The 22,008-nt window shown below is 54.4% G+C and overlaps 1 protein-coding gene across 5 annotated transcripts in view; it reads left to right on the forward strand.

Annotated features, from left to right (window-relative positions):
• Nucleotides 1-22,008, forward strand: part of ATP9B (ATPase phospholipid transporting 9B (putative)) — a 252,267-nt gene that overhangs the window by 204,891 nt on the left and 25,368 nt on the right. For 3 of the 5 annotated variants that reach the window (XM_043559118.1, XM_043559119.1, XM_043559121.1), the window contains 5 exons: nucleotides 241-489; nucleotides 16,257-16,418; nucleotides 17,110-17,202; nucleotides 21,644-21,727; nucleotides 21,817-21,987. In XM_043559118.1, the coding sequence (XP_043415053.1) occupies nucleotides 241-489; nucleotides 16,257-16,418; nucleotides 17,110-17,202; nucleotides 21,644-21,727; nucleotides 21,817-21,987 (759 nt within the window). The remainder of the gene's footprint in view (nucleotides 1-240; nucleotides 490-16,256; nucleotides 16,419-17,109; nucleotides 17,203-21,643; nucleotides 21,728-21,816; nucleotides 21,988-22,008) is intronic. The other 2 variants (XM_043559122.1, XM_043559123.1) reach the window with 1 other exon arrangement.

The following is a 22,008-nucleotide window of genomic DNA, read 5'->3' on the forward strand; positions in this document are numbered from 1 at the left end:
GGAGTAGAGGGAGAGAGAGAGAATCTCACGCAGGCTCCAGACCCAGCACAGAGCCCAATGTGGGGCTCGATCCCATGACCTGAGCCAAAATCAAGAGTTGGACACTCGACCGAGCCACCCAGGTGCCCCAAGCTGCTTTTCCTATCCCTAGCTAACTAGCTTATAAAAATAGCATATGCTAATAACTCCAGCATCAACTATATTGTATTTTCAACTTTATGACATTCCGTATTTTACCAGATGCAGTCCCAGGCTGGCGGAAACAATGCCAGTTCAACGCCCCCGAGAAAAGCCCAGTCTTCAGCTCCCAAAGTCAGAAAAAGTGTCAGCAGCCGAGTGCACGAAGCGGTGAAGGCCATCGCGCTCTGCCACAACGTGAGCCCCGTGTACGAGTCCCGAGCCGGTGTGGGCGGGGAGGCCGAGTACGCCGAGGCAGATCAGGACTTCAGCGACGGGAACCGCACCTACCAGGCCGCCAGCCCGGACGAGGTCAGTCGGGGCCTCTTGGAGAGTCAGAGTACAGAACTCATCACCTTGGGTTTCAGTCTGGCGCAGAAGGCGCGAGAATGAGTTCTCTCACGGGGTGAGAGGCGAGCTTTACCATAGTTCTAGCAGGCCTTAGCTACGGGCCGGGGGCCACGCGGCTCTTCCCGGCTGGCAGCCCCTGGCGTCAGGGTCCTTTCCAAGACGGGCCCTTGGTCGCAGTGTGTCCACATCTCCCAGAAAGTCTAAGTCCGTTACCGGAAAGCACATGAGAGAATCCAGAACTTTTGTGACCAAGTCCCATCTTCCTGAAGCTGCTGAGACTTGGGCTGTTCCTGCCTCATCGTCCTCTCTCTCCTCCAAGTAAATTTCCAGGGCTTTTTGGGTTTTTTGTTTTTGTTCTTTTGCCAGAATTGAGATATAGTGTGTCTATTTCAAAAGAGAATTGGGATGCAAATCGTCTCAAAACTCTGCAGAAGACAAACGAAACAGTAAAATCCTAAATGCAGTAAATTAGTCATTTCTAACTTTGCATCATTTTTTGATTTTTAGATTGTTAAATTAATTTGTCCAATTCCTGTACAGCCAGTATATTTTAAACACAGTTCTCTTATGTATTGTTTTCTACTCCGGGTTCTTCAGAGATGATTCTGTCATCAAACCGTGGAAGCAAACAAGTTTCTTTACCTGCTAAAACTGGATCATACAATAACCCCCAATCACAGGGTGTTTTAACCTTTATTTATTTTTGAGAGAGAGAGAGAGAGACGGACAGAGCATGAGTGGGGGAGGGGCAGAGAGAGAGGGAGACACAGAATCCGAAGCAGGCTCCAGGCTCTGAGCTTTTGGGGCCCAAACTCACAGACCTGAGAGCATGAGATCATGACCTGAGCTGAAGTCAGGGGCTCAACTGACTGAGCCACCCAGACGCCCCAAAATCACAGTTTTTTTAAAAAAGTCTGATGTTTTAAAGAGAGGAGCCTGGTGATTCTCGTTATCAAGGTTATTTCAGAAGCGCAGGGTCCTTCCACTGTAATAACATCACTGCAGGGAAACTGGGTGTCGCTTTGCTGCCAGGGTGTCAGCGTCGGGGAGCTGGTGAGGCCGCGGACGCTCAGGGCCACAATGTGCAGCCGGGAACGGGAAGTGGCGGGTGCTCCCACACGTACCCCGCAGAGCCTGGAACCATTGCGCCCTGTTTCAGTGATTAAAATCAGTCAGGAAGTCACAAGGTAAGCGGTGAGTTTAAAGTGTTAGGAAAGGCGTCCCAGGAGTAACGGCCGAGCCAGCTTGTGGCTGCGGGCAGAGAGGACCGTGCAGCCTGTGTTGCGGGGCCGAACGGAGGAGCCCTGGCCAGGCTGGCACGTCTGGAAGGGGCTTGTGTCCTCTCCCTGCAGCGGGAGAAGGCGGGTTGTGACCGTCCTGATGTGTCTCGTTCCCAGAGGTGCCCTCAGCCCTTGTCTGTGGCCTCCTGGGGCGCCACAGGTGGACACATCGGCACCCTTGATCCTGTCTGCACATCAGGTGCGCTCACACCTCGATTGTCTTTTTTCTGTTTTGTTTATCTGCCTTTTTCTGCGCACGGGGTCAGTTCCACCGGTGATTGTTGGGTGGGCCTCGTGGGGCTGGACGCTTCTCCATTCTGGGGACGCGCTAAGGTGCACCCACGGCTGAGAGCGCCCGGGTCCTGGCCGTCTTCCCGTGGCCCCTCCCAGGGCGTGCTGCCAGCGCCCGAGCCAGGAGCCAGGTGGGCCAGTGGTCTGAGCGGTTCCTGGGCAGCGCCCTCCAAGGTCCCCCAGTGGAAACAAAGACGTGACTTCATAATGATGAAAACAGCACCTACAGATTTGTGGTGTTTTACAAAGCTTTATGCACTGCTGTATTTTCCGGAAACCAAATTCATTTTTGCGGATTTGGTTACATTGGCATTTCTTCGATTATTTAGTCAAGAAATTATCTGATAGTAACCAGAACAAACGAAGTTAGAAATTAGGGCAACACGTCGTCTCTCGTGTAAGAGCTTAAAGGCGGTGAGAAACCAGCCAAAAAGGTGGAAGTTGGGTTGTTTTCCTTTCGCCCAGACCAGGCCGCTGCCCCCCTCCCCCCTCAAACTCACGCCTGGAGCCCCCTCCTGGTGTCTGTGCCCACAGCCGCACGTCCTCCCTCCTGCGGCCGCTGTCGCGTCCCTCGCACCCCTTCCCCGCAGGGTCCTCCCACGGCGCCCCGAGTGCCGCACCCCGACTTCTGCCCGGGCGTCTTCGCCTGCGCCCACCAGGCGCCCCGTCCTTGGTTCTCGTTGATGAGGACGAGATAAAGGGAGCCCTTACTGTTTCGTAAGCACCGGTACTGTTGGACGGCTTTACAGTAACTCTGTTGCTCTTGGAATTACTCGTTTTCTTACACTGAAAAGAATGAAAAAGGCTGAAGACAAAGCAGGGTCTCAAATCCGCTTGATCCTGAACCCTAACCTCCACGGCGTCCTGTCTGGGTCTCCCTCTGGCACGTCCCGGGCGCAGGGTACGTGGTGCTGCAGGGGTGTGGGGGGCAGGCTGTGCTCTTACTGTGCCTCCTGGGACCCTCGTCTTCCTTCTCGGGTGTGTGGGTCTCAGCCAGGCCCCCCTCCCCCCTGCGGATGTGGGGTGCACGGGTCTCAGCCGGGCCCCCCCCCGCGGATATGGGGTGCATGGGTCTCTGCCAGGCCCTCCCTCTCTCCCACAGGTGTGGGATGCATGGGTCTCAGCCGGGACCCCTCCACTTGCAAATATGGGGTGTACGGGTCTCAGCCGAGCCCCCCCTCTTCCGTGGGTGTGGAGTGCACAAGTCTCAGCGGGCCCCCCTCCCCCTGCGGATGTGGGGTGCACAGATCTCGGCCAGTCCCCGAGGCCCAGGCCGTGCAGGGAGGTGTGGGGAGCAGACCTTGGTAATTATCCAGAAACCAGTCTCCTGGCAATATCAGGCCATGACATCAAGTGGGAACCAGAGCCCTGGGGTTTGTAGCCTTTCCCTTTTCGATACCTAATGAACTGTGATGACTGACTGCATCTTTTTGTGAGTCACAGTGTCACCCCGCCCTCTCATTTGGGGGGTATTGGCTCAGGCTGTGAACGTTGGATTAGCGGCGGTGCTGTGGGTTGTCGAGAAGCTCGAGGGTGTAGCTCGTTGTGTACGGAGGAGACTGGGTGTGTGCAGGACCAGGCCCCCCACTCCCTCAGGCGCAGCCGCCTCCGGGTGTCAGCGTCCTGTAACACCGGGAGTGTTACATTCTGTACGTAGATGTAAGAATCTGGTGCGTGTGTGCGTGTGTGTGCGCGCGCACATGTGTATTTGGTAACAGGAAACGTAGGAGAAACTATAAGATGAATAGCTAAGATTTATAAGATCTAGAAGTTGCCGTCTCAGCGTTCCGGTGGACACTTGGAGACAAGTGTAGGCCACTGGTGACTGCTCCGTAAAGGAGATGAACCACATTCCTTTTCACGTAAGGAAAGGGTTGAATACATCGTGTTCTGTATTATAACATGCTAGAAATTGTCAAGAATCCCATTTGATTATGGATGAAGAATTATTTCTCAGTCTTAAGCACAGGAAGCTGAGACCACAGATGTTTCTCAAGAAAAATTGTATTTGTTTTAAAAATATTATATTACATATTTCACCTTAATACCTGCCAAAAAGAAATATGAATTTCCTGAAACTACATGGGATTTTGGGGGTGCCTGGGTGGCTTAGTTGGTCGAGCATCTGAATCTTGATCTCGTCTCAGGTCATGATCCCAGCATTGTGGGATCGAGCCCCACGTCAGGCTCCGTGCTGAGCGTAGAGCCCGCTTGGGATTCTCTCTCTCCCTCCCTCCCTCCCTCCCTCCCTCCCTCCCTCCCCCACACTCCCTCACCGCTACCTCTCTCCCCTCCTCGCTGTCTCTAAAAAGAAAGAAAGGAGGAAAAGAAGGAAGGAAGAAAAAGTACATAGGGTTTTTTATCTTTGGTTTTTTATATAAGTCCTAACACTTTTTAAATCTTAAATTAGGAATTCACAGTAGAGAGGGATTTCGTTGATTCCAAGATTACGAGAACTAAATAGAACTGCTAATCTTATAATTAAATTCTTTACTTGTTTACAATTTTCCTTCTACTTTGGAGATTGGGCAATGATTAGAAGTAGCAGCATGTTAAATAACTTAAAAAAATCCCTAACAGATTTTAAATCTGAAAATGAAAAAATAGACTTTGTCATAATTTTTAAAGAGCTTTATTGATGCAGTGTTTGCAAATCCCCGAGGCCCAAGGAAAATCATCTAAATGGTTCATTATTTAGCTTATTGAACTTTGCTGCAGTTAGGTTGACGGATGATGGCAGTGTTCCCAATCACCAAAGCACCGTTTTAAAAGCATTTTTTATTGAATAAAGTGCTTAGAATATTGCACCCTGGAGCTTTGTTCAGGGAAATGGCTCAATTGATGGTTTCTGTCTGACCTCAGCGTTGACCTATCACAACATGTGTGGTTAATAAGCAATGCTATCGCTTGGGAGCTTTGTAGCAGATTCTGCGTCAGCGCTCCGCCCTCACGGTCCCTGCGTACTCACGGCTCTCGCGTCCTCTTTGTCTTTCGAAAGGACGCGCTGAAGTCACACGTTCCTGTGTCCGAGTCTGACGTCACAGTTGCATTTCCTCACAACAGAAGCGGCCTTCCTTTCCATTTCCCTGCAAACAGAGGGTCTTTTCCCTCCCTGCAGGTGTGCACAAGTGAATGTTTCATACAAATAATTGCATTCTGGGGCAGCTCATGTTAAACTGAGGTGCAGTCGCTGAATACTTGTGGCGACGTGTGGTCGTGGAACGTGGGTGATACTTTAAGGTGCGGCAGGTGGCAGTGCTGGAGTGTCAGCAGCTCGTCTCGTATTCATCCCGTGGAGCCCCGATGCCCTGTCCCGTTCCTTATGATGAGTGATCGATGGTTCATTTTCTCTACGAGAGTAGAAAGTTTCACTTGCCCGTCGCTTTGTCTCCACAGCGTCAGCAGAGCAAATTGCAGCTTAGTGAACGGTGGGCGTTGCCTGGAAATCCCTGGACAGAGTTGCAACCCAGCCCCCTCCAGCTGTCCTATGTCCAGCGCAGGTAGAGGAAGCCAGGACCCTGAATGTCACGAGCAGTCCTGGCGGGTACGAGCTCAGTGGGCAGAGCCTTGGCGTTGGAAGGTTGTCAACTCAAGCAATCAGGGCATATGGTGACACAAACCTTGAAGGGCTCTGGTGTCTTTTGGTCCAAAAAGGTCAGTCGGCTGTGACTTTAAGGACTGCTGACTTCTGAACACTAGCTACTCGCTAGCAGTGTTCTTGTCCGCACCGTGGCCTCATCCTGCATGTAGGCGAGGTCTGCGTTTGCATATTATTTTCAGGTGTAGATGTTAGCTCCTCACCTGGACATTCCTTGGTAAGAATCGGCTAAAATTTATGCCAGACTACAAGTGGGTTATTTAAACATAGCAGAAGATCGCCTCCTTACCGGCACTGCTTCTGGGCTTACCGAAGCGAGCCGTCCCGCGCATGGTGTGCTCCCGTTTCACACTCACTGTGTCGCGGGTGCTCCTCACAGCGGGACGGACCGTGGCGCTTGTCAGCACGTGTGGGCTCAGGTCCCTGTCAGCGTCGGAAGTCCTGCTCTCAGGAGCAGCAGAGAAGGCGCACGCACGGCCCGCCGTGACTGTTGGGGGCAGTTTTTCCAGCTGACCAGCTTGCCTCTCGTGTTTGTGACTCCGTTCGGTTATGAGCGTGCTGGTGGGACCGCAGTGGAAGATGTGTGGGTCAGTGATCGGGTTGCGATTTCAAAGGTGCCTGGTAAGAAATGCATCCCTGGGCAGAACTGCCAGGCGTGTGTGTAACTGCCAAGAGGAGAAAAGTAATGTCCCCCAAGCTTTTCGTTGGTAATAGCAGAGAAATTTCTGGATAATGGAATCGTAGGGAAAAATTAGTGATCAGACCTTGCCTCATATTCTGTTTTCTCTCATGCGGTAGGACCCTGGGAATACTTTCCTGTACTGGCTCCTGAGCATGGAGAGGTGACCGTGTGTTCATAAGTTGCCCGTGACAAGGGTTGGATGTCACTAAGCGGCCTGTGGCTGACATTTAGCCCAGGCTTCCTCCAAATGTAGTTTTTATATTCACGTTTCAAGTCTCTTTACCTTTGTATTATTGTCAGTAGTCACGTTATTAGAAATTTCTATAAGCTCGGTAATCCTAGAAATAGTCATTTGAAATGTGAGCCTCTGAGCTCTGTTCACATATCAGAGGAATACCTCTCAGGATCACATCCTAGTACGTCAGCAGCCGCTTCCGTAGGAACACGGCAGCACCCGAGGAAGATGTGACAAACTAACCCCCCGCGTGACACGGCTGCCCGACCACATGAGATCATGTGGAGACCGAAACTTTGTTACTAAGGAGCCCACGCCTGAGTGCCAGGAAGGTTTCGTGTTCTGTGGGCCGCGGATACGGGAGCCGGGGTGCTAGGTGGCCCACACCATCACCGAGAGCACCCCCAGGGAACAGGGAAAGCCGCGTGCCCTGCTTCTGCCCACGGAGGGGGCCTCACCGGGATAGCGGGCAGCAGCGCGTGACCTGCTCCTAAGAGAGATTCTGAGCCGGAGACCTGACAATTTCTATCCACCCTCAGCAGCTTTGTGTGTACGTCCTGTTAGTGTGGGGAATAGGACCCGAGAGAAGCCATGGTCAGGAGAGGCCAGGGACACGGCGTGACCTCCGTGGGGACACCGAACAGCTCCTGGTCGCACCGTAGCAGGTGCAGTCGGCAGACGAAAGTCCGCTTCTGCCAGAGGGCATCCTGCCGAGCACCCTGCAAGCCAAGCCGGAGGCTGTGCTCACCCGTAAGGAGAAGTAAGTGAGCTTGCATCCAAGCAAACAATTCAGAAGACAAAACAAAACCGAAGGAAATGAAAGGAAAGGAAAACAAAAAGGAATGGCTGAGAAGGCAATAAATTCAAAAGCTACGTAAAATGGAAAAATGATTGGCAAAATTAGTAAAAATGATACCAAACAGTGAATGCAGACTAAGCATGCACACAAAATTTGCACGTGAGGACTGTATACCAGACAAACAGGCTTGAATTTTTGTGAGTGTATTGAACGGCCCCAATGCTAATATGTTTGAAAAGCTCACTAAGGAACCATGTTCGGGAAAAATATAAATTAGCCAAGTGGAGTCTAAAACACCTAAAACCTGAGTAGACCAGAGACAAAATTCAAAAAGTTGCCAAAACCACTTTGGACCAGACAGTTTTATAGGCCAGTTCTTTTAAGCCAAAAATAAACCCCACCCAAAACTTTTCTGGAGCAAGGAAAATAGTACAAAGCCTTCTAAGTCATTTCATAAGGCCAACTTGCTCCTAAGTTCTAAAATCTGATCAAGACACACAGTATAAATATACACACAGTAAAAAAGGAACTCAGAGATAAATCTTATAAACAAAGATCCAGAAATCCTGTAAGGCCAACAAAGCTACAGGACTACTGAATGACCGTGACCAGGTGACCTCTTCCCCAGGGATGCAAGAACGACTGACTGGGAGATGTGTCCGTACGGCTCTGTAGAAGTTGAAAGCCACTTGATAATCTCACTTCCGTTAGAGACTTTTAAAAAGGCATTTAAGTTAAAACCCAGTACCCATTCCAGATCAAAACAGACACACTGGCTTCCTCTCCAAATCCAGCAATAGCCCATTGAAAACAGACAGATCTTTCTTAACGTGATCCACGCTACCTGTCTTAAACCGATACTCACCGTCACACCAGGTAGACTGTGCAGTCCTTCCCAAGCAAAGGATAAAACGAAGATGTTTGCTAACATCAATGCCATTTCATACTGTCTGTCCCGGATGCTCTATCCAGACAGCACGGCAGGGAAAAATCATGACAGTTAGTACAAGAAAATAAAATTACCCCTTAAGACATGGTGTGACTGTATATCTCGGCAAGGATTCAGGAGACCCCAATAAAAATGCACAAACCCATACACTCTTCTGTATCGACCACAGCCTGTTACATTGAAGACAGTGTCCCGTTCACGAAACCACAACAATAAAAATATTTAATCATGAACCTACGTAGGAACATGTCGTGCGGACGGAAACAACTAATTTTAAAGCTAGACTTTAAAGCACACTTATTAATGCTTTACCTACACTCTAAATCTTCTCTGAAAGAGGTGTCCTCATTTATGAACACAAGCAAGCGCAGAAAATGCTGGCATCTCATCCAAGGCCAAGGGAAGTTTTGTTTTTAATGCCGGAATGATGGTTCTGGTCATTATCAGCCCTGGACCGCCTTTGGACACATTTGAGGAGTTCTAGACCCCCCGATGTCTAGATTTCTCCCCAACCTACTGAAACTAAATCTGCAGAATCAAAAATCCTTCTGTTGTTCCTTATATTGTTTCTAATTTGTCTGTTTTAAAAACAGTTTATTTCAGGGCACCTGGGTGGCTCAATCAGTTAAGTGTCCGACTTCAGCTCAAGTCGTGATCTCACAGCTCGTGAGTTCGAGCCCCACGTCAGGCTCTGTGCTGACAGCTTGGAGCCTGGAGCCTGCTTCGGATTCTGTGTTTCCCTCTCTCTCTGCCCCTCCCCAGCTTGCACTCTGTCTCTCCCTCTCTCAAAAATAAATAAACATTAAAAAAATTTTTTTAAACAGTTTATTTCACTGTTAAGGTTGCAATATACGTTGCTTAATAAATTAAGTAGATGCACATCATCCCGTTAGACTGTTCTATGCATCTGCCTTTTGCCAGTGCAGAAGAGCGTCCCGTGAAGCGCACTGCTGCAGGGGCCCAGAAACCACGTACCCGTGTTGGCCTCAGTTGCCCAGCAAAAGAACAGGGCGTATGCTCATGCGCATATCAGTAATTTCTCCTCCTCTCCCCCAGCTCTCTCACGTTACTGAAAACACCCAGAGCCATCACAGCTCTTGTATCTAGTCAAGAAATTTCATTTGCAATTACACACCTTTCCACATCCAGGGCTAGGTGGCTTCAGGTGAATTCTACCAAATGTTTAAGAGGAAACAATACCAATTCTGTACAGACTCTTCTGGAATACAACAGGGGAGGAAACGCTTCTCTGGTGCTAAAGTGATACTGATACCAGACAAAGGCATTATGAGAAACTGGAAACGTAATCACTTATGAACGTAGATGCGAAACTCTGTTACAAAGTAGGAGTGGATAAAGCCTGGCAACAAATAAAAAAGGTAATGCATCGTGATCAAGTGGGGCTTATTCCAGGAATGCAAGGTTGGTTCAACTGTGATGAATCAATCAGTGTAATTTGTCTACAGGACAAAGGGGAAAATCCGTATGATCATTTCAGTAGCTTCAGGGGGAAAAACACTCTTGACTGAAATCAAACATCCATTCCTAATAAAATCTCTCAGTAAACTAGAAATAAAAGAATTTGTTCAACCTAATAAGGGGCATGTGTGAAGAATCCTGTCATTAGCATGATACTTAATACTTAACAATAAAAAGTAAAGGTGGGGTGCCTGGTGGCTCGGTCGGTTAAGCGAGCACCTCTTGGTTTCAGCTCAGGTCATGATCTCACAGTTCACGGGTTCAAGCCCCGCGTGGGGGTCTGCACTGAGTGCACAGAGTCTGCTTGGGATTTTCTCTGCCTCTCTCTGCCCCACCCCCCCCCCCAAATAAAGAAACATTTTACAGTAATAATAAGACCTTAAGAATAAGGCTCGGTGCTTCCTTCAGACGACTGGCGTCTTGTGGGTGAAGAAATGGTCTAAAGGCAGACTGGTAACTTCCAGGGAGACCGTCGTTTCTTAGCTCCCAGCCCCGGTGATGCTGGGGGGGGGTTGCTCACCAGTCTCCTCCCAGAACTGGGGAGAGTGCCTCACACAAGCAGGTGCTCAGAACAGCCCCATTTATGCACTGGCATCTGTGTCAGGTGCCCCAGCAGCTTTCCACTCCTAAGTCGCTCCGGGTAAGAGACCATCCGCTCTCTGTGGCTGGAGGACCGTCCCGTGCTGGCCACACGAGCGCCTCCGACGTGGAAGTCCCAGATGTGCTGCGGGTTGGGGTGCGGGACGTGACCAACAAGCAGACCCCCGCACGTATAAGTGTAGGTTGTCACGATGGCCACTCAGAGAAGAGTGGATACACCCAGAGGAGCACAAGGGAGGGAGCCAGGACGCAGCACCTTAGGCAGCCCAGGGAACCTTCCGGAGCAGTGGAGGCGGGAGAGAAGGCCTGCTGTGGCATGGTGGAGAGGGGGCGTCGGGCCGGCTCGCCAAGCCAGCCCTGAGCACAGACCTGCGACGGGCAGAGGCTGGGGGTCCGTGGGTCGGTTCCAGGTGTAGTGTCCACGTCCGTCGCCGCACCTCCCTGGGCAGAAGCCAGGTGGCCATTGCCGCACAGCAGGGCTGTGGATGCAGCACTCTCACCGTGTGTGTGCACGTGTGTGTGCGTGCATGTGTGCGTGTGCATGTGTGCGACTATGGTCTCCAGCCCTCACGCTTGTAGCCCCCCCCCCGTCCCGTCCCTCATACAGCAGGCGAGGCTTGCAGGCTTTCAAAGAGGACGTGTGTTTTAACCGCTTACGTGTCTTTAGGAAGAAAACAGAGCCAAACGCCAACGCCTCTGAAATTTTAGTTAATTTCTACATTTAATATCGCTGGATTTAAGCTGTTTCTAGGAGGCCTTCTGGACGAACACTACTGCTCTCTTGCAGAAATGAGAGAGTTGGTATGAATCTGACCAGGTCCCCTGCACTCCCAGGGTGCTCTGAGACGAGGTGGGAAAGCTCAAGGCCAGAGCAAGACCCTCTGCTCACCCTTCACTGAGCAACTCGCATTAGGGCGGTGATTAAGGCATCTGTCTTGTGGAAGGGGTCACACTCCTGGTTGGTGTCACGTGGAGACTTAGTCCTCGAAACGATGATGATTAAAAACAGTTGTATGGGCACCTGCACTGACGTGACGCGGTCACAAGCCGCTCCCTGAGGCGGGTTGTGCGGGCACGCGTACAGTAAATGGCACACGGGTGTGAGTCCTCCGGTAGAGCCTGCGGTCCTGACTGGGGGGCCCAAGGAGGTGATGGGGCGTCGGCAGGAAGAGACCCTTGACGGATCAGAACGTCACAGTTGCCCTTCACCTGGGGGGTGTGGGGCCATTTGTGGTTTATATCGAAGTTTTATAGGAAAAGCGTGTCCAGTGTGCGCTTCCTTTCCCACCCGAGGTGGGCTGCAGAACCCACTATCCCCCGTGCTCCTCCTGTGACGGCCACGTGTCTCTGGGGTGCTCTGATTCAGTGCCGTGTTATCCGTGGCGTGGTTTTAGGATCTTGGCAAACTCGAGGAGCCCGGTAACACACTTGAAAACCAGACGATGTGAGTTCTAATGCGAGCTGCACAGTGACTCTGGTTAACGCTCAGCACGCCTACAGGATGCCGGACTGCCCTCCAGCCCGGCCGCTCAGCTCAGGAGCAAGAAGGCCCACACGCGTCCCTGTGCCTGCACACACGCCCAGAGCAGGGCCGGGGTGCGGGAGGTAGAAAAAATGCAGACTGCTCCTGGGGTGTGGGTCGGGAGTCTGGGGCTCGCCCAGCCCTCGGAGGGTCTGCCCTGCCATCCCCTGCAGCGGAGAGTGGCCACGGGGTGGAAAAGCGTGGCGGGGAGGCCACCGTGGCTGCCCCGCCCCAGCCAGTATGGCCGGCGAGACCACCAAGCCTTTGCTCGGCAGCCTGTGTGCCTAGACTGCGTGGGGGGCCGAGTCGGTCCACCCCTGCCATGGGCAGGAGCCGAGAGCGTGTGAGCGCCTCCTGCCGCGGGAAGACCCGCCCTCCCGCCTTCAGGTCTGCGGCGTGGGGCTGTGCCGCCTCGGCCTTTCCCCCTGGTCACCCGGGTTCAGACACGTGGGTCCTTCCCCAGGATCAGAGGTGTGCCCTTCCCAGATGGCTTCTACTCATTTTTAAAAAGGCAGTGAGAAATCCCAAATCAGTTCAAAGGTTATTTTTCCTCTCTTTATTCTCCACCCAGGGCAGTGCCACATAACGTCCGGGCCTCACTACTCGGCTTTTCCGTTCTCTGCGCGGCCCGGGGCCCCTGCTCCCGCCCTGGCTGGGCTCGCTGGGCTCGGGGAGACTCACCTGGAGGGGTGTGCTGGCATTTGCTGGACCCCTGGTCCTCACGCGGTCCACACAGGGCTCCTGCCAGGCAGGGTCTGCAAACGTCCCTCGGTTTGGTGGTCACTGGCAGGAGGACTGTGCTCAGCTATCAGACCGGCCCCGGCTGTGACCACGGAGGGACAAAGATTAAGATCCACCAGGGAACCCATAATGGCACAGCCGCACAGGCCGGGGTCCCCCAGAGACCTGCCGTGCGCTCCCGCTCGCCCCCGCCCCGAGGGTTGTGTGCACCGTGCGTGCTTCTCCAGCGTGTCGTGTGACGTGTGCGCGGCACCACCAGGGCCGGAAGGCCACTGAGCCTCGGCATCAGGGTTTTTACTGGGTCTTTCACGCAGACATGGTTGACCCCACATGGCTGACCTGTTTCCTGCCCCTGCAGAGGTCGGGGTGACCATAAGCCCAGCTCCCCTCCATAAGGCACACTGATGGTGCAGACCGTGTGCAGCCCACTCCAGGGCCCGTTACCGTGGTGGGGACACCCGCCCCCAAGAACAGAGCCCACAGTCCTCCCTGCACGATGAGGCAGTTGCCCCTAAGCAGGGCAGTGTTCTGGCCTTCCATTGACTCCCCGGCAGAGGTGAGGGGTCACAGCATACTGTCCTGCCTCTGACCCCGTTGGCGGTGGCTTTGGTGGGCAGGTTCCACTAACAAAACGTGAAAATCACGAACAAGTCCTGTCGACACAGCAGTCTGTCACAGTATCGGACAGACATTAAGCATTTGCTTTGTGACTGTTCGTATAATTTACCTTCTGGAAAGGAAGAACAGTGATCTTACTGAAATAGTTCATCAAGTAGACAAAAGTAAACATCTGCTCATTTGCTTTATTTCCCCCAAAAGGGGGAGAAGCATCAGTTGCACATGGGCAGTGGGGGCTTCAGGCGCACAGCAGGTAAAACGCTAGGTGATCCCATGAACAGCGTGCTCCCAAAAGGCAGCAGGAGTGAGTCCAGCACTTGAGACGTGGTCTGACCAGCCCAAATGTAATACACACTGAGGGCTTCTGACTTGTTCTTGGTTTAGGTTTTGCCTTACCGGTTTAAATTCAGTACTCTAGCCTGTTGGGCACATTGTCGAATTCGATCCGAGGTTTTGGAGAGCAAGCGGGTCTCCCCTGTGTAAGGACGCAGGCACAGAGAAGGTCAAGGTACACACAGCAGGAAAGGCTCAAGGTCAGAATTTCCCCTTCAGCGGGACGCTTCCCAGCAGTGACCGCTGCGCCACGGGGCAGCCCCCCGACCCGGGGCGTCCGTGAGACGGCCTGTGTGCAGGGCCGGCCGGCGCGTGGACGGGTTCTCCTTCTGGACGTCAGAGCCGATTGCGCAGTGCTGCTCACACGAGATGCTGGTTCTGCACCGTTGACTCTCTAGCTGGCGACCTAATCCGTAACATGGTGCTGTCGCTAATGCTGTGACTTCACTAATTTAAACGGAACTTGTGTTTTTAAGGGGAGAATCGGGGAGGAGAAATTTGCACCCCGCACGTAGCCGTTCCCGCCTCAGCAAGCACACTGTGCCCCACGGGGGGTCGGGGACCAGGCGTGGGCAGTGGGGCCGGGCAAGGGGGCAGGAAGTCTCCCCTCAGGCACCGGGCGCTGACGGGCCACAGCGTCGGAGCGCAGCTTGCGCACGGCGGGCCGCCTTCGGTCCGCTCGAGAATGAGACCTCTGTGTCCCATCCTTGGGAGTAGGAGGTGGCACCACGGTCACTGCCTGTGTCTGGCACTCAGACGCCGAGCCCGGGTGAGAAAGTTGCTCTGAGCCCTCGGCCTTTCTTCTGGGAATGCGTTACTATCTGCGAAGTGATCCAGTAACGCGGGGTCGTTACTACCGTTTCCCTCCCGATCCCGCTTTTCTGAAATTGTTCCGTTCCGTTCACTGTGGGCTGACTCTACCAGGTAATCTTTGTAAAAGATGCAAAATTTCTGCCACGTGAATTCTGGTGCATTGACCTATGTTACTTACTTAAAAAAAAAAAAAAAAAAAATGATTTTAAACCGTGTGTCTTTACTACCCTGAAATTTTACCCCCTACCTGTCTGTTTGGCTCCTTTACGAGATCCTAACATTTGGGGAAATAAAGCCCACCCACCCCCCGACCCCGTGAAGGAGACGGACTGCTGTCTGTCAGGGATTTCTTTACGACCAGCCCGTGGAGCGTGGCCGTCGTGCCCCGAACCAGCCGCCTGGCTGTAGTTCCTGCCAGCACAGCACAGGCGACTCGTGCTCTTGGCTGTGTTCCGGAACACGTGCCGTCCCAGACGACCCTTCACTTCCACGTTCTCCTGCCTTCCTGTCTCCGGCCACTCGCGGCCTCCCCAGCACACACTGGAGCAAACAGCCCCTCACCCTCAGTTGGCGGTTGTGCTGGAATCTTCCTGTAGTTAGAAGTGTGGGGGCCACCTAGGAAACCTCACCTTGAAAGGGATTCCCGTTCTGTGAGGGAGGGTGACGGCGGAACCCTGACACCCCAGATACGCTTTGGCGTGCACGGCGGCCTGCCCGGTGGCCTGGCCGCCACGGTTGTCCAGGTGAGGAGTTGGAGTGGGGGCGACCCGAGCGTTCCAGCCTCGGAACCAGGGCTGCTGGGCCTCATCGCGGCCTGTCCCCCCGCGATTTCACAGGGAACGCTCAGGCCCAGCGGTAACGCTCTGCTTGCTGGGCAGAACTGAGTGGGTGCACTCCTCCGGCCCGGGGTAAATGCTGGGCCTGTAGTGGGTGAGTACAACCGCAGGCCTGAAGGAAGGGGCGGGGGGCACGGGAGGAGCCCGAGCCCCCCAGCTTGCGAATGACGGCCCTTCACCGAGCAGGGGGGTTGGGGGTGGGGGGGCCCAGCGGACCACGTTCTAGCTGATGACTGTTCTCAGGTGGCTTTTAAAGACAAACTGATTTTTTTTTTCCAGAAAACACTGTCATGAAAACCACTGTTCATAAATCAGCTTTAAAAATTATTCTTCTGTTTATGATCTTCACATTTTAATGCTAGATAATGAACCGTCAATAAGAATACTTCTGCTTTTGAGGAATGACCGTGTGCCAGGGGACTTTGGTCATTTCAGCGTTAGAACAGTTTGCAAGTCTGTTTTCCTCCTGACCCAGGGGTTGCTGGCAGCTGAGCTCAGTTCAGGTGCTCCAGTAGACGCACCAGCTGTCCTCGGTCACCCGTCTGGCTCTCATTTAGAAGGAGAGCAGGGCCCCATCAGGGACGTCGCACTGGCGGGCGGGCGGGAGCTCTCGGGAGGCCCCGTCGCTCACAGCCCGCTCTGCGCCCAGGCCGGCACCTGTGTGGGTTTTAAAGCCCCACCTCTGGGCAGCCGAAGACACAACGGGCAACAAAAGAATGATCGGTAATGGATTTCTTGCTGGAAAGCGAGACCGAGGGACCCGACCACAGTGCCAGGTCATCAGCCAGAGAGTGGTTGTTCCAGGGTCAATACTTGACACGGCGCCACCCCAGGAAGGTTCCGGACAGCGTAGGTGTCATGAATTGCCGCTGCCGGTCAGCTTCCTGACCGCCGGCCTGCCGCGTGCCTTCACGTGTAGCGCGCGGCCTCACGTCTCGCTGGTCTCCTCCAGGTGGCCCTGGTGCAGTGGACGGAGAGCGTCGGCCTCACGCTGGTCAGCAGAGACCTGGGCTCCGTGCAGCTGAGGACCCCCAGCGGCCAGATCCAGACCTACTGCATTCTGCAGATGTTCCCCTTCACGTCGGAGAGCAAGCGCATGGGGGTCATCGTCCGGGTAGGCGTCCGCCCGTGACCCAGGCTTGCGCTCCGCTCGGGGCTGTGCACGCCAGGCTGGTGGCTCGGGGCGGTTCTCTGCCAGTGCTTCTGTTTGCTGCAGTTCTCTGTCTTTAAACAAAGTCCAGACTAAGGATTTATACCGAGAAGTTAGCGAGGCTCTAACGGCAGTGGTTTAAAGGGCAGAATAAGTCAAAGGTGTTAGCTGGTAACGTTTGAAATCCGCTACAGCTGTTGGGGTCTGTTTCTGACGGCAGTAGCACGCCAAGGAGCTCTGCTGGAGAATGAGTTATGACGATAAAGCTGCCGACCTACACCCCTTTTAGATGTTTCCAGAAAATTCCAAAAACATATCCTGGAAGCCGGCTGACCAAAGAAAGCGTATTTGATCGGGCACTGAGAACTTGAGAGGATTCACCTTCACCTTGCTGTCCGAGGCACGTGTTGCCAACAGGTTGCGTTTCAGCAGCCTCGGCACGGCCTGTCGAGATCTGCAGTTAGTTCTCAGTTCTCATTTGCCTGAACACCCAGGAGGGGAGGCTGATGCTGCCTGCACGGGAGGATATTTGAGTAGCTCAGGCCCAAGGAGCACACTCGGGGCAATCGCTTCTTCCAGCGCGTTTCTAGCCAGGCAGCTGCCATCTGCAAGGCGCGGTGTGTCCTTAGCGTGCCTGTGCTCCCTCCCTGCGCAGGACGAGTCCACTGCGGAGATCACCTTCTACATGAAAGGGGCCGACGTGGCCATGTCCTCCATCGTGCAGTACAACGACTGGCTGGAGGAAGAGGTAAGCAGCCGGCTCACGCGTGCTGCCGTCACGGGGGGGGGGGGGGGGGATCGAGACACCACGTTTGCGGCCAGACACCGACAGGTTTCTGGACACGGAATTGGCTCTCCACCAGATTCTTTTTTTTTTTTTTTTTTAACGTTTTCTTTGTTTTTGAGACAGAGACAGAGCATGAACTGGGGAGGGTCAGCGAGAGGGAGACACAGAATCTGAAACGGGCTCCAGGCTCCGAGCTGTCAGCACAGAGCCCGATGCGGGGCTTGAACTCACTGACCGTGAGATCATGACCTGAGCCGAAGTCGGCCGCTTAACCGACTGAGCCACCCAGGCGCCCCTCCACCAGATTCTTTTAAGCGATTCCAGTTCCTCTCAATTTCGTAAAGCAGAAAGGAGGGGGTGCTGCTTAATTGCAAATAGTTTACTTTCTGTATAAATAACTACTCGATTTGGTTTTTGTGGGGATGCAGGTAGGTATGTTAGTGGGCCCTTACGAATAATATTTGTTTCCAGTAGTGAAACAGTAGCATTACTAATCATTCACTAAAAATTCTGAAATAACATTGTATTATATTACATGTATTATATTTTCATGTTTATTTTGTAACCTAAGTTATTTGCAAGATTTTAATTAGAATTTTAATCTCATTCTAATGTGTACATATGAATCACTTTAAAACCAGAAAATACTGGGGCACCTGGGAGGCTCAGTCCGTGGAGGGTCCAACTCTTGATCTAAGCTCAGGTCATGATCTCACGGTCGTGGGTTCTAGCCCCACTTCGGGCTCTGTGCAGGGCTTGGAGCCTGCTAGTTAATTAGTAAATAAATAAAAATAAAATAAAATACGAATAAAATCAATTCTCTATTTTACCAAATTCTCCCTATAGAAAACAGGATTTATGTTTCGCCTCATGAGGTTATGTTATTGTTTATGTTTGTGTGTTAGTGAAAAAGTTGGATTTCAGAGTCCATGGAACCCTTGTGGGTGTCAGCACAGCCCTCTGTGGTGCTCCTGGGTCACCCGCTGCTGCCCACACCCCACACCCCACACCCCGCGTCCGCGGCAGCATTGGCAATATGAATCAATAGCTCCTTCAGGCGCTTGGATTTAATCAGGCCCATGAATAAATTAAATTCCCTGAAGACCTAGTAAAATGCCATAAAAATTACTTTTGGTCATAATGATGTGCCATTAATTATAAAATACTTGTTTAATTTATTTAGCTTTATGAGGTCAAATCAATAAATGTCTTGCAACAGACAGATAATGTCAGATTGTTTTCCACAAAGATAACTTTATTAAAAATCCTTTGTGCATTCAGTGCTCAACTTGACATTCCCTTCCTTTAGATAAATGTTTTGGTCCTCCACCCGTGTCTTTGCAGTAATGCTCTTATAGTCTGACGGCCTTTACTTTATTTACAACAAAAACCAAAAAACACGCAGGTTGGGAGAGCCTGAGCATCGCTCCCCACATTGGATTCTTGGCTGTAAACTTGTATTCTCCGCTTATTAAACAAAAGAAAAACAAGCCACCAACACTCTTTACTCACCACGTAACAGAAAGAGCCAATTTTGTCAGATCCGTGACGTCAGATTGTGCAGTGTGCACAGACCTAGAACAACCGCGCCCTGGACGGCGAAAGCGCTCGGGCACCTGGCCTCCTGCCCTCCACGCGCACACGTGGAGCGAGGGTCAGAACTGGGGATCGGGGAAGGCGTGAATGAAGGGGTGCGGTGACCAGTGCCCTGCCGTCCCCAGAAGATGTGTGAGGCGGGGGCGTGGGAGCTGTGCCCACAGTCCGCTTCTCCGTGAGCATCAGACCTACTCAAGCGGCCAGATTAGAAAGGATTTCAGAAAGTCTGAATGGTTCATACTCCGCGTTTGCAGACTTGAGCATCTCAGCAGCAGTCTGGCAGGTGAGCTTTGTGAGACGTGAGCGCCCCACCCAGACAGCGAGCGAGCGAGAACTGCGGTTATCTGGAAGCGCCAGCCTGTGCCCTGAAGGGACAGCGGAGGCTGAGGTCTGTGCGCACGGCCGGGCAGGGCAGAGCGCGCGTGCAGAGTCGCGTCTGGACTGTTGATCAGTGAGTGCGGGCACTTGTCCCTAGTGATGTGGGGTTTCCACTCACGGAAGGTCACACACTCCAAGTCCTGGCTCCCTCAGTGGCTGTAACTGCCCGTCTGCGTGGCTTTGTGGCTGCACGCAGGGCTGGCATCCGGGCTTTGGCACGCACTCCAGGACGTCCCGAGCAGGGTCGCGGGGAGCTGTCGGTGTGCGGTCCCAGCGTTGGATACCCAAGCTTACTAGTACCCAAGTTTCTTTATGAACCAAAAAGCAGCCGATTCATTTGTCTGGGATGCATTCGCCGAAATGCGTGACTACGGTGTCCGTTCTCATTTGCAAGTACACATTGTGCACGTCGGGGATTCTGTCTGTGGCTGTCGCATGGCTGAAGTGTGGAGCCCTGCACCCCTCGGGCTTTGCTGTGGACACTTGAAGAGACCTGCCCGTCTCTGCGTGGCCCGGCAGCGAGCGAGCGGTCGCACACCCAGGCACCACCTCTGCCGGGCCCCGGCCCACCGCACCTGCCCCACGAGGCTGTCCGTGCGGTCCGGGAGCCCCTGCTGGGGCCGGGAAACACTCCAGAGCGGGGTGAGCACGTGGCCCTGTGCCTTGTCGACCACGAGTGCCGGAAACAGGCTAAACATGCTGCAGGTTAAGCTTTAGAAAGACGCTCGGCCTTCGAAACAGTTCCTCAGAGTTCGAAACTTGAGAGCGTCAGCAAGAAAGAGGTGAAGGGCTGTCAAGCAGCAGGCCTTCGGAAGCCCGCGGCCTGGAGGAGCCTTGGCTGGTGGTAGTGTTCTTGATGTGTAGACAGCGTGGCCGCAGAGAACGGTACAGCTTAGCGCTCAGGTTGTTTTTTACATTTCGTTTACATCAACACACATCACTCCGAAGCGCTGCTGTTGACGCCCGAGCTTGGGCCTCTTGGGCGCTTGGTCCTCAGACTTCCCGTGCGTCTGTCCCAGCGGCCAAGGAGCCGGTGCCCCACTTGGCAGCGGCCTCCACGTCTTCTCCCGGACGCTCTTCCTCTCCCTGCTCCCCCTGCTGTCCACGTGGGGGCCCCCTGGCGCCCACGTGCGCGCCAGGGACACTGCCCGGTTTGCTCGGCTCAGAGTCCAAGGGCAGTGACCGGCGGGGGCCCCTCTCCCGCCTCCCACCCTGCCTGGTCCTCCAGGGGTGGGGCCTCTATTTGGGGCGAGACAGCTGCTCGCCCCACAGGCCGCCCCCTCCCTGCAGACCGTGGTCCCACCTTTCCAGGCAGCGTTTTGAGGATGTCAGTCGGTCTCCACGCCCCGTGGCAGCTTCACGGCCTGAGGGAGGGACGCGCGGTCACAGAAGGAAGCGGCACCCGCTCTGGGGGTCCACGGCCGGGAAAGCGGCGTGGGCTCCTGCTCCGCCAGCGTGGCTGTGTGCGCGACCTCGGGCGTGGCTCCTCGGTGCCGGCTGGTGTGCATGGGCCGTGTCCCAGCTCCGGGCCCCGTCCCCCGGAGGAGCGCCAGGCGCGCCTCTGCAGGTACCGGGTCCGTTTCCAGCAGTGGGATTTGTGTCGATGGCATGTGCAGCTTACGGTGACAGGAGAGGCCCGTCACCAGCAGATAGGTGGGCGCGGGTCAGGCTGTCCCTACACCCCGTCGTCAACTGAGGCTGCCCGGGTTTGCCTCCAACAGGAGAGGGTGTGTTTGGGTGGTCTCTGAGCAGGAGGACGGGACAGCTTCTCACACACCTGTTGAATGCGTTTCCGTCTCTCAACGGGAGCGGGGCCTGTGGTGTCTCTTCAGGCCCCTTTCCCTGCAGGTTGAGACTACGCCCCAGGGGCCTCGGGGTCTCCTCCCCAACCCCCCCACCCCTCCCCCGGCACCAGCGGCCTCCTGAGACCACCCCTCCTCCTCCTCCTCCTCCTCCTCCTCCTCCTCCTCCCCCCCATCCTCCTCCCCCTGCACCTCCACATGAGGCCTTCCCGCTTCCCGCCCTGGCACCCTCACTTCCTGTGTGCAGACAGGTGTAGACTTGGGGAACATCATGCTCCTGACACCATCTTGGAAAGCCTGACTGGAGGTGGGAAGGTGTGGTTGTTGCCCGAGAGCGTCACCGTGACGGCAGCCCCGTCCGCCCGCGGAGAGCAGGAGGGGCAGAGCCGCCCTCCCGACACGGCTGTGACACGGCTGTGACAGGAGGCTGTGTTTGCCAGGTGTCCGGGGGGACACAAGCCTGAGAAGCTGGGCGGCGTGGGGCGCACCGACGGACACGGGGACCGCGGGGCCCATGGGCCGGGGACCGGTCCTTCCCGCGGAGCGGTGCCCGCGGATATGCCGGGGACCCGTCGCCCCCGCGGGCAGCCATCGGGGCCGCGTGTGACCCGCGTCTCCTTTTCCAGTGCGGGAACATGGCCCGGGAAGGCCTGCGCACCCTCGTGGTCGCCAAGAGGGCGCTGACGGAGGAGCAGTACCAGGACTTCGAGGTGAGCCGACCCCTGCGGGCACCCACCCCGCACGACCGCCCGCCGGACCGAGGCCGGCCCCCCTGACCGCACGGCCCCTGTCTCCTCAGAGCCGCTACAGTCAGGCCAAGCTGAGCATCCACGACAGGGCGCTCAAGGTGGCGGCCGTGGTGGAGAGCCTGGAGCGCCAGATGGAGCTGTTGTGCCTCACGGGTGTGGAGGACCGGCTGCAGGCGGACGTGAGGCCCACCCTGGAGCTGCTGCGCAACGCGGGCATCAAGGTGCGGGCGCGGCCCGGGCCC

The sequence above is a fragment of the Prionailurus bengalensis genome, chromosome D3 (genome assembly GCF_016509475.1).
Source record: "Prionailurus bengalensis isolate Pbe53 chromosome D3, Fcat_Pben_1.1_paternal_pri, whole genome shotgun sequence".
Taxonomy (NCBI): domain Eukaryota; kingdom Metazoa; phylum Chordata; class Mammalia; order Carnivora; family Felidae; genus Prionailurus; species Prionailurus bengalensis.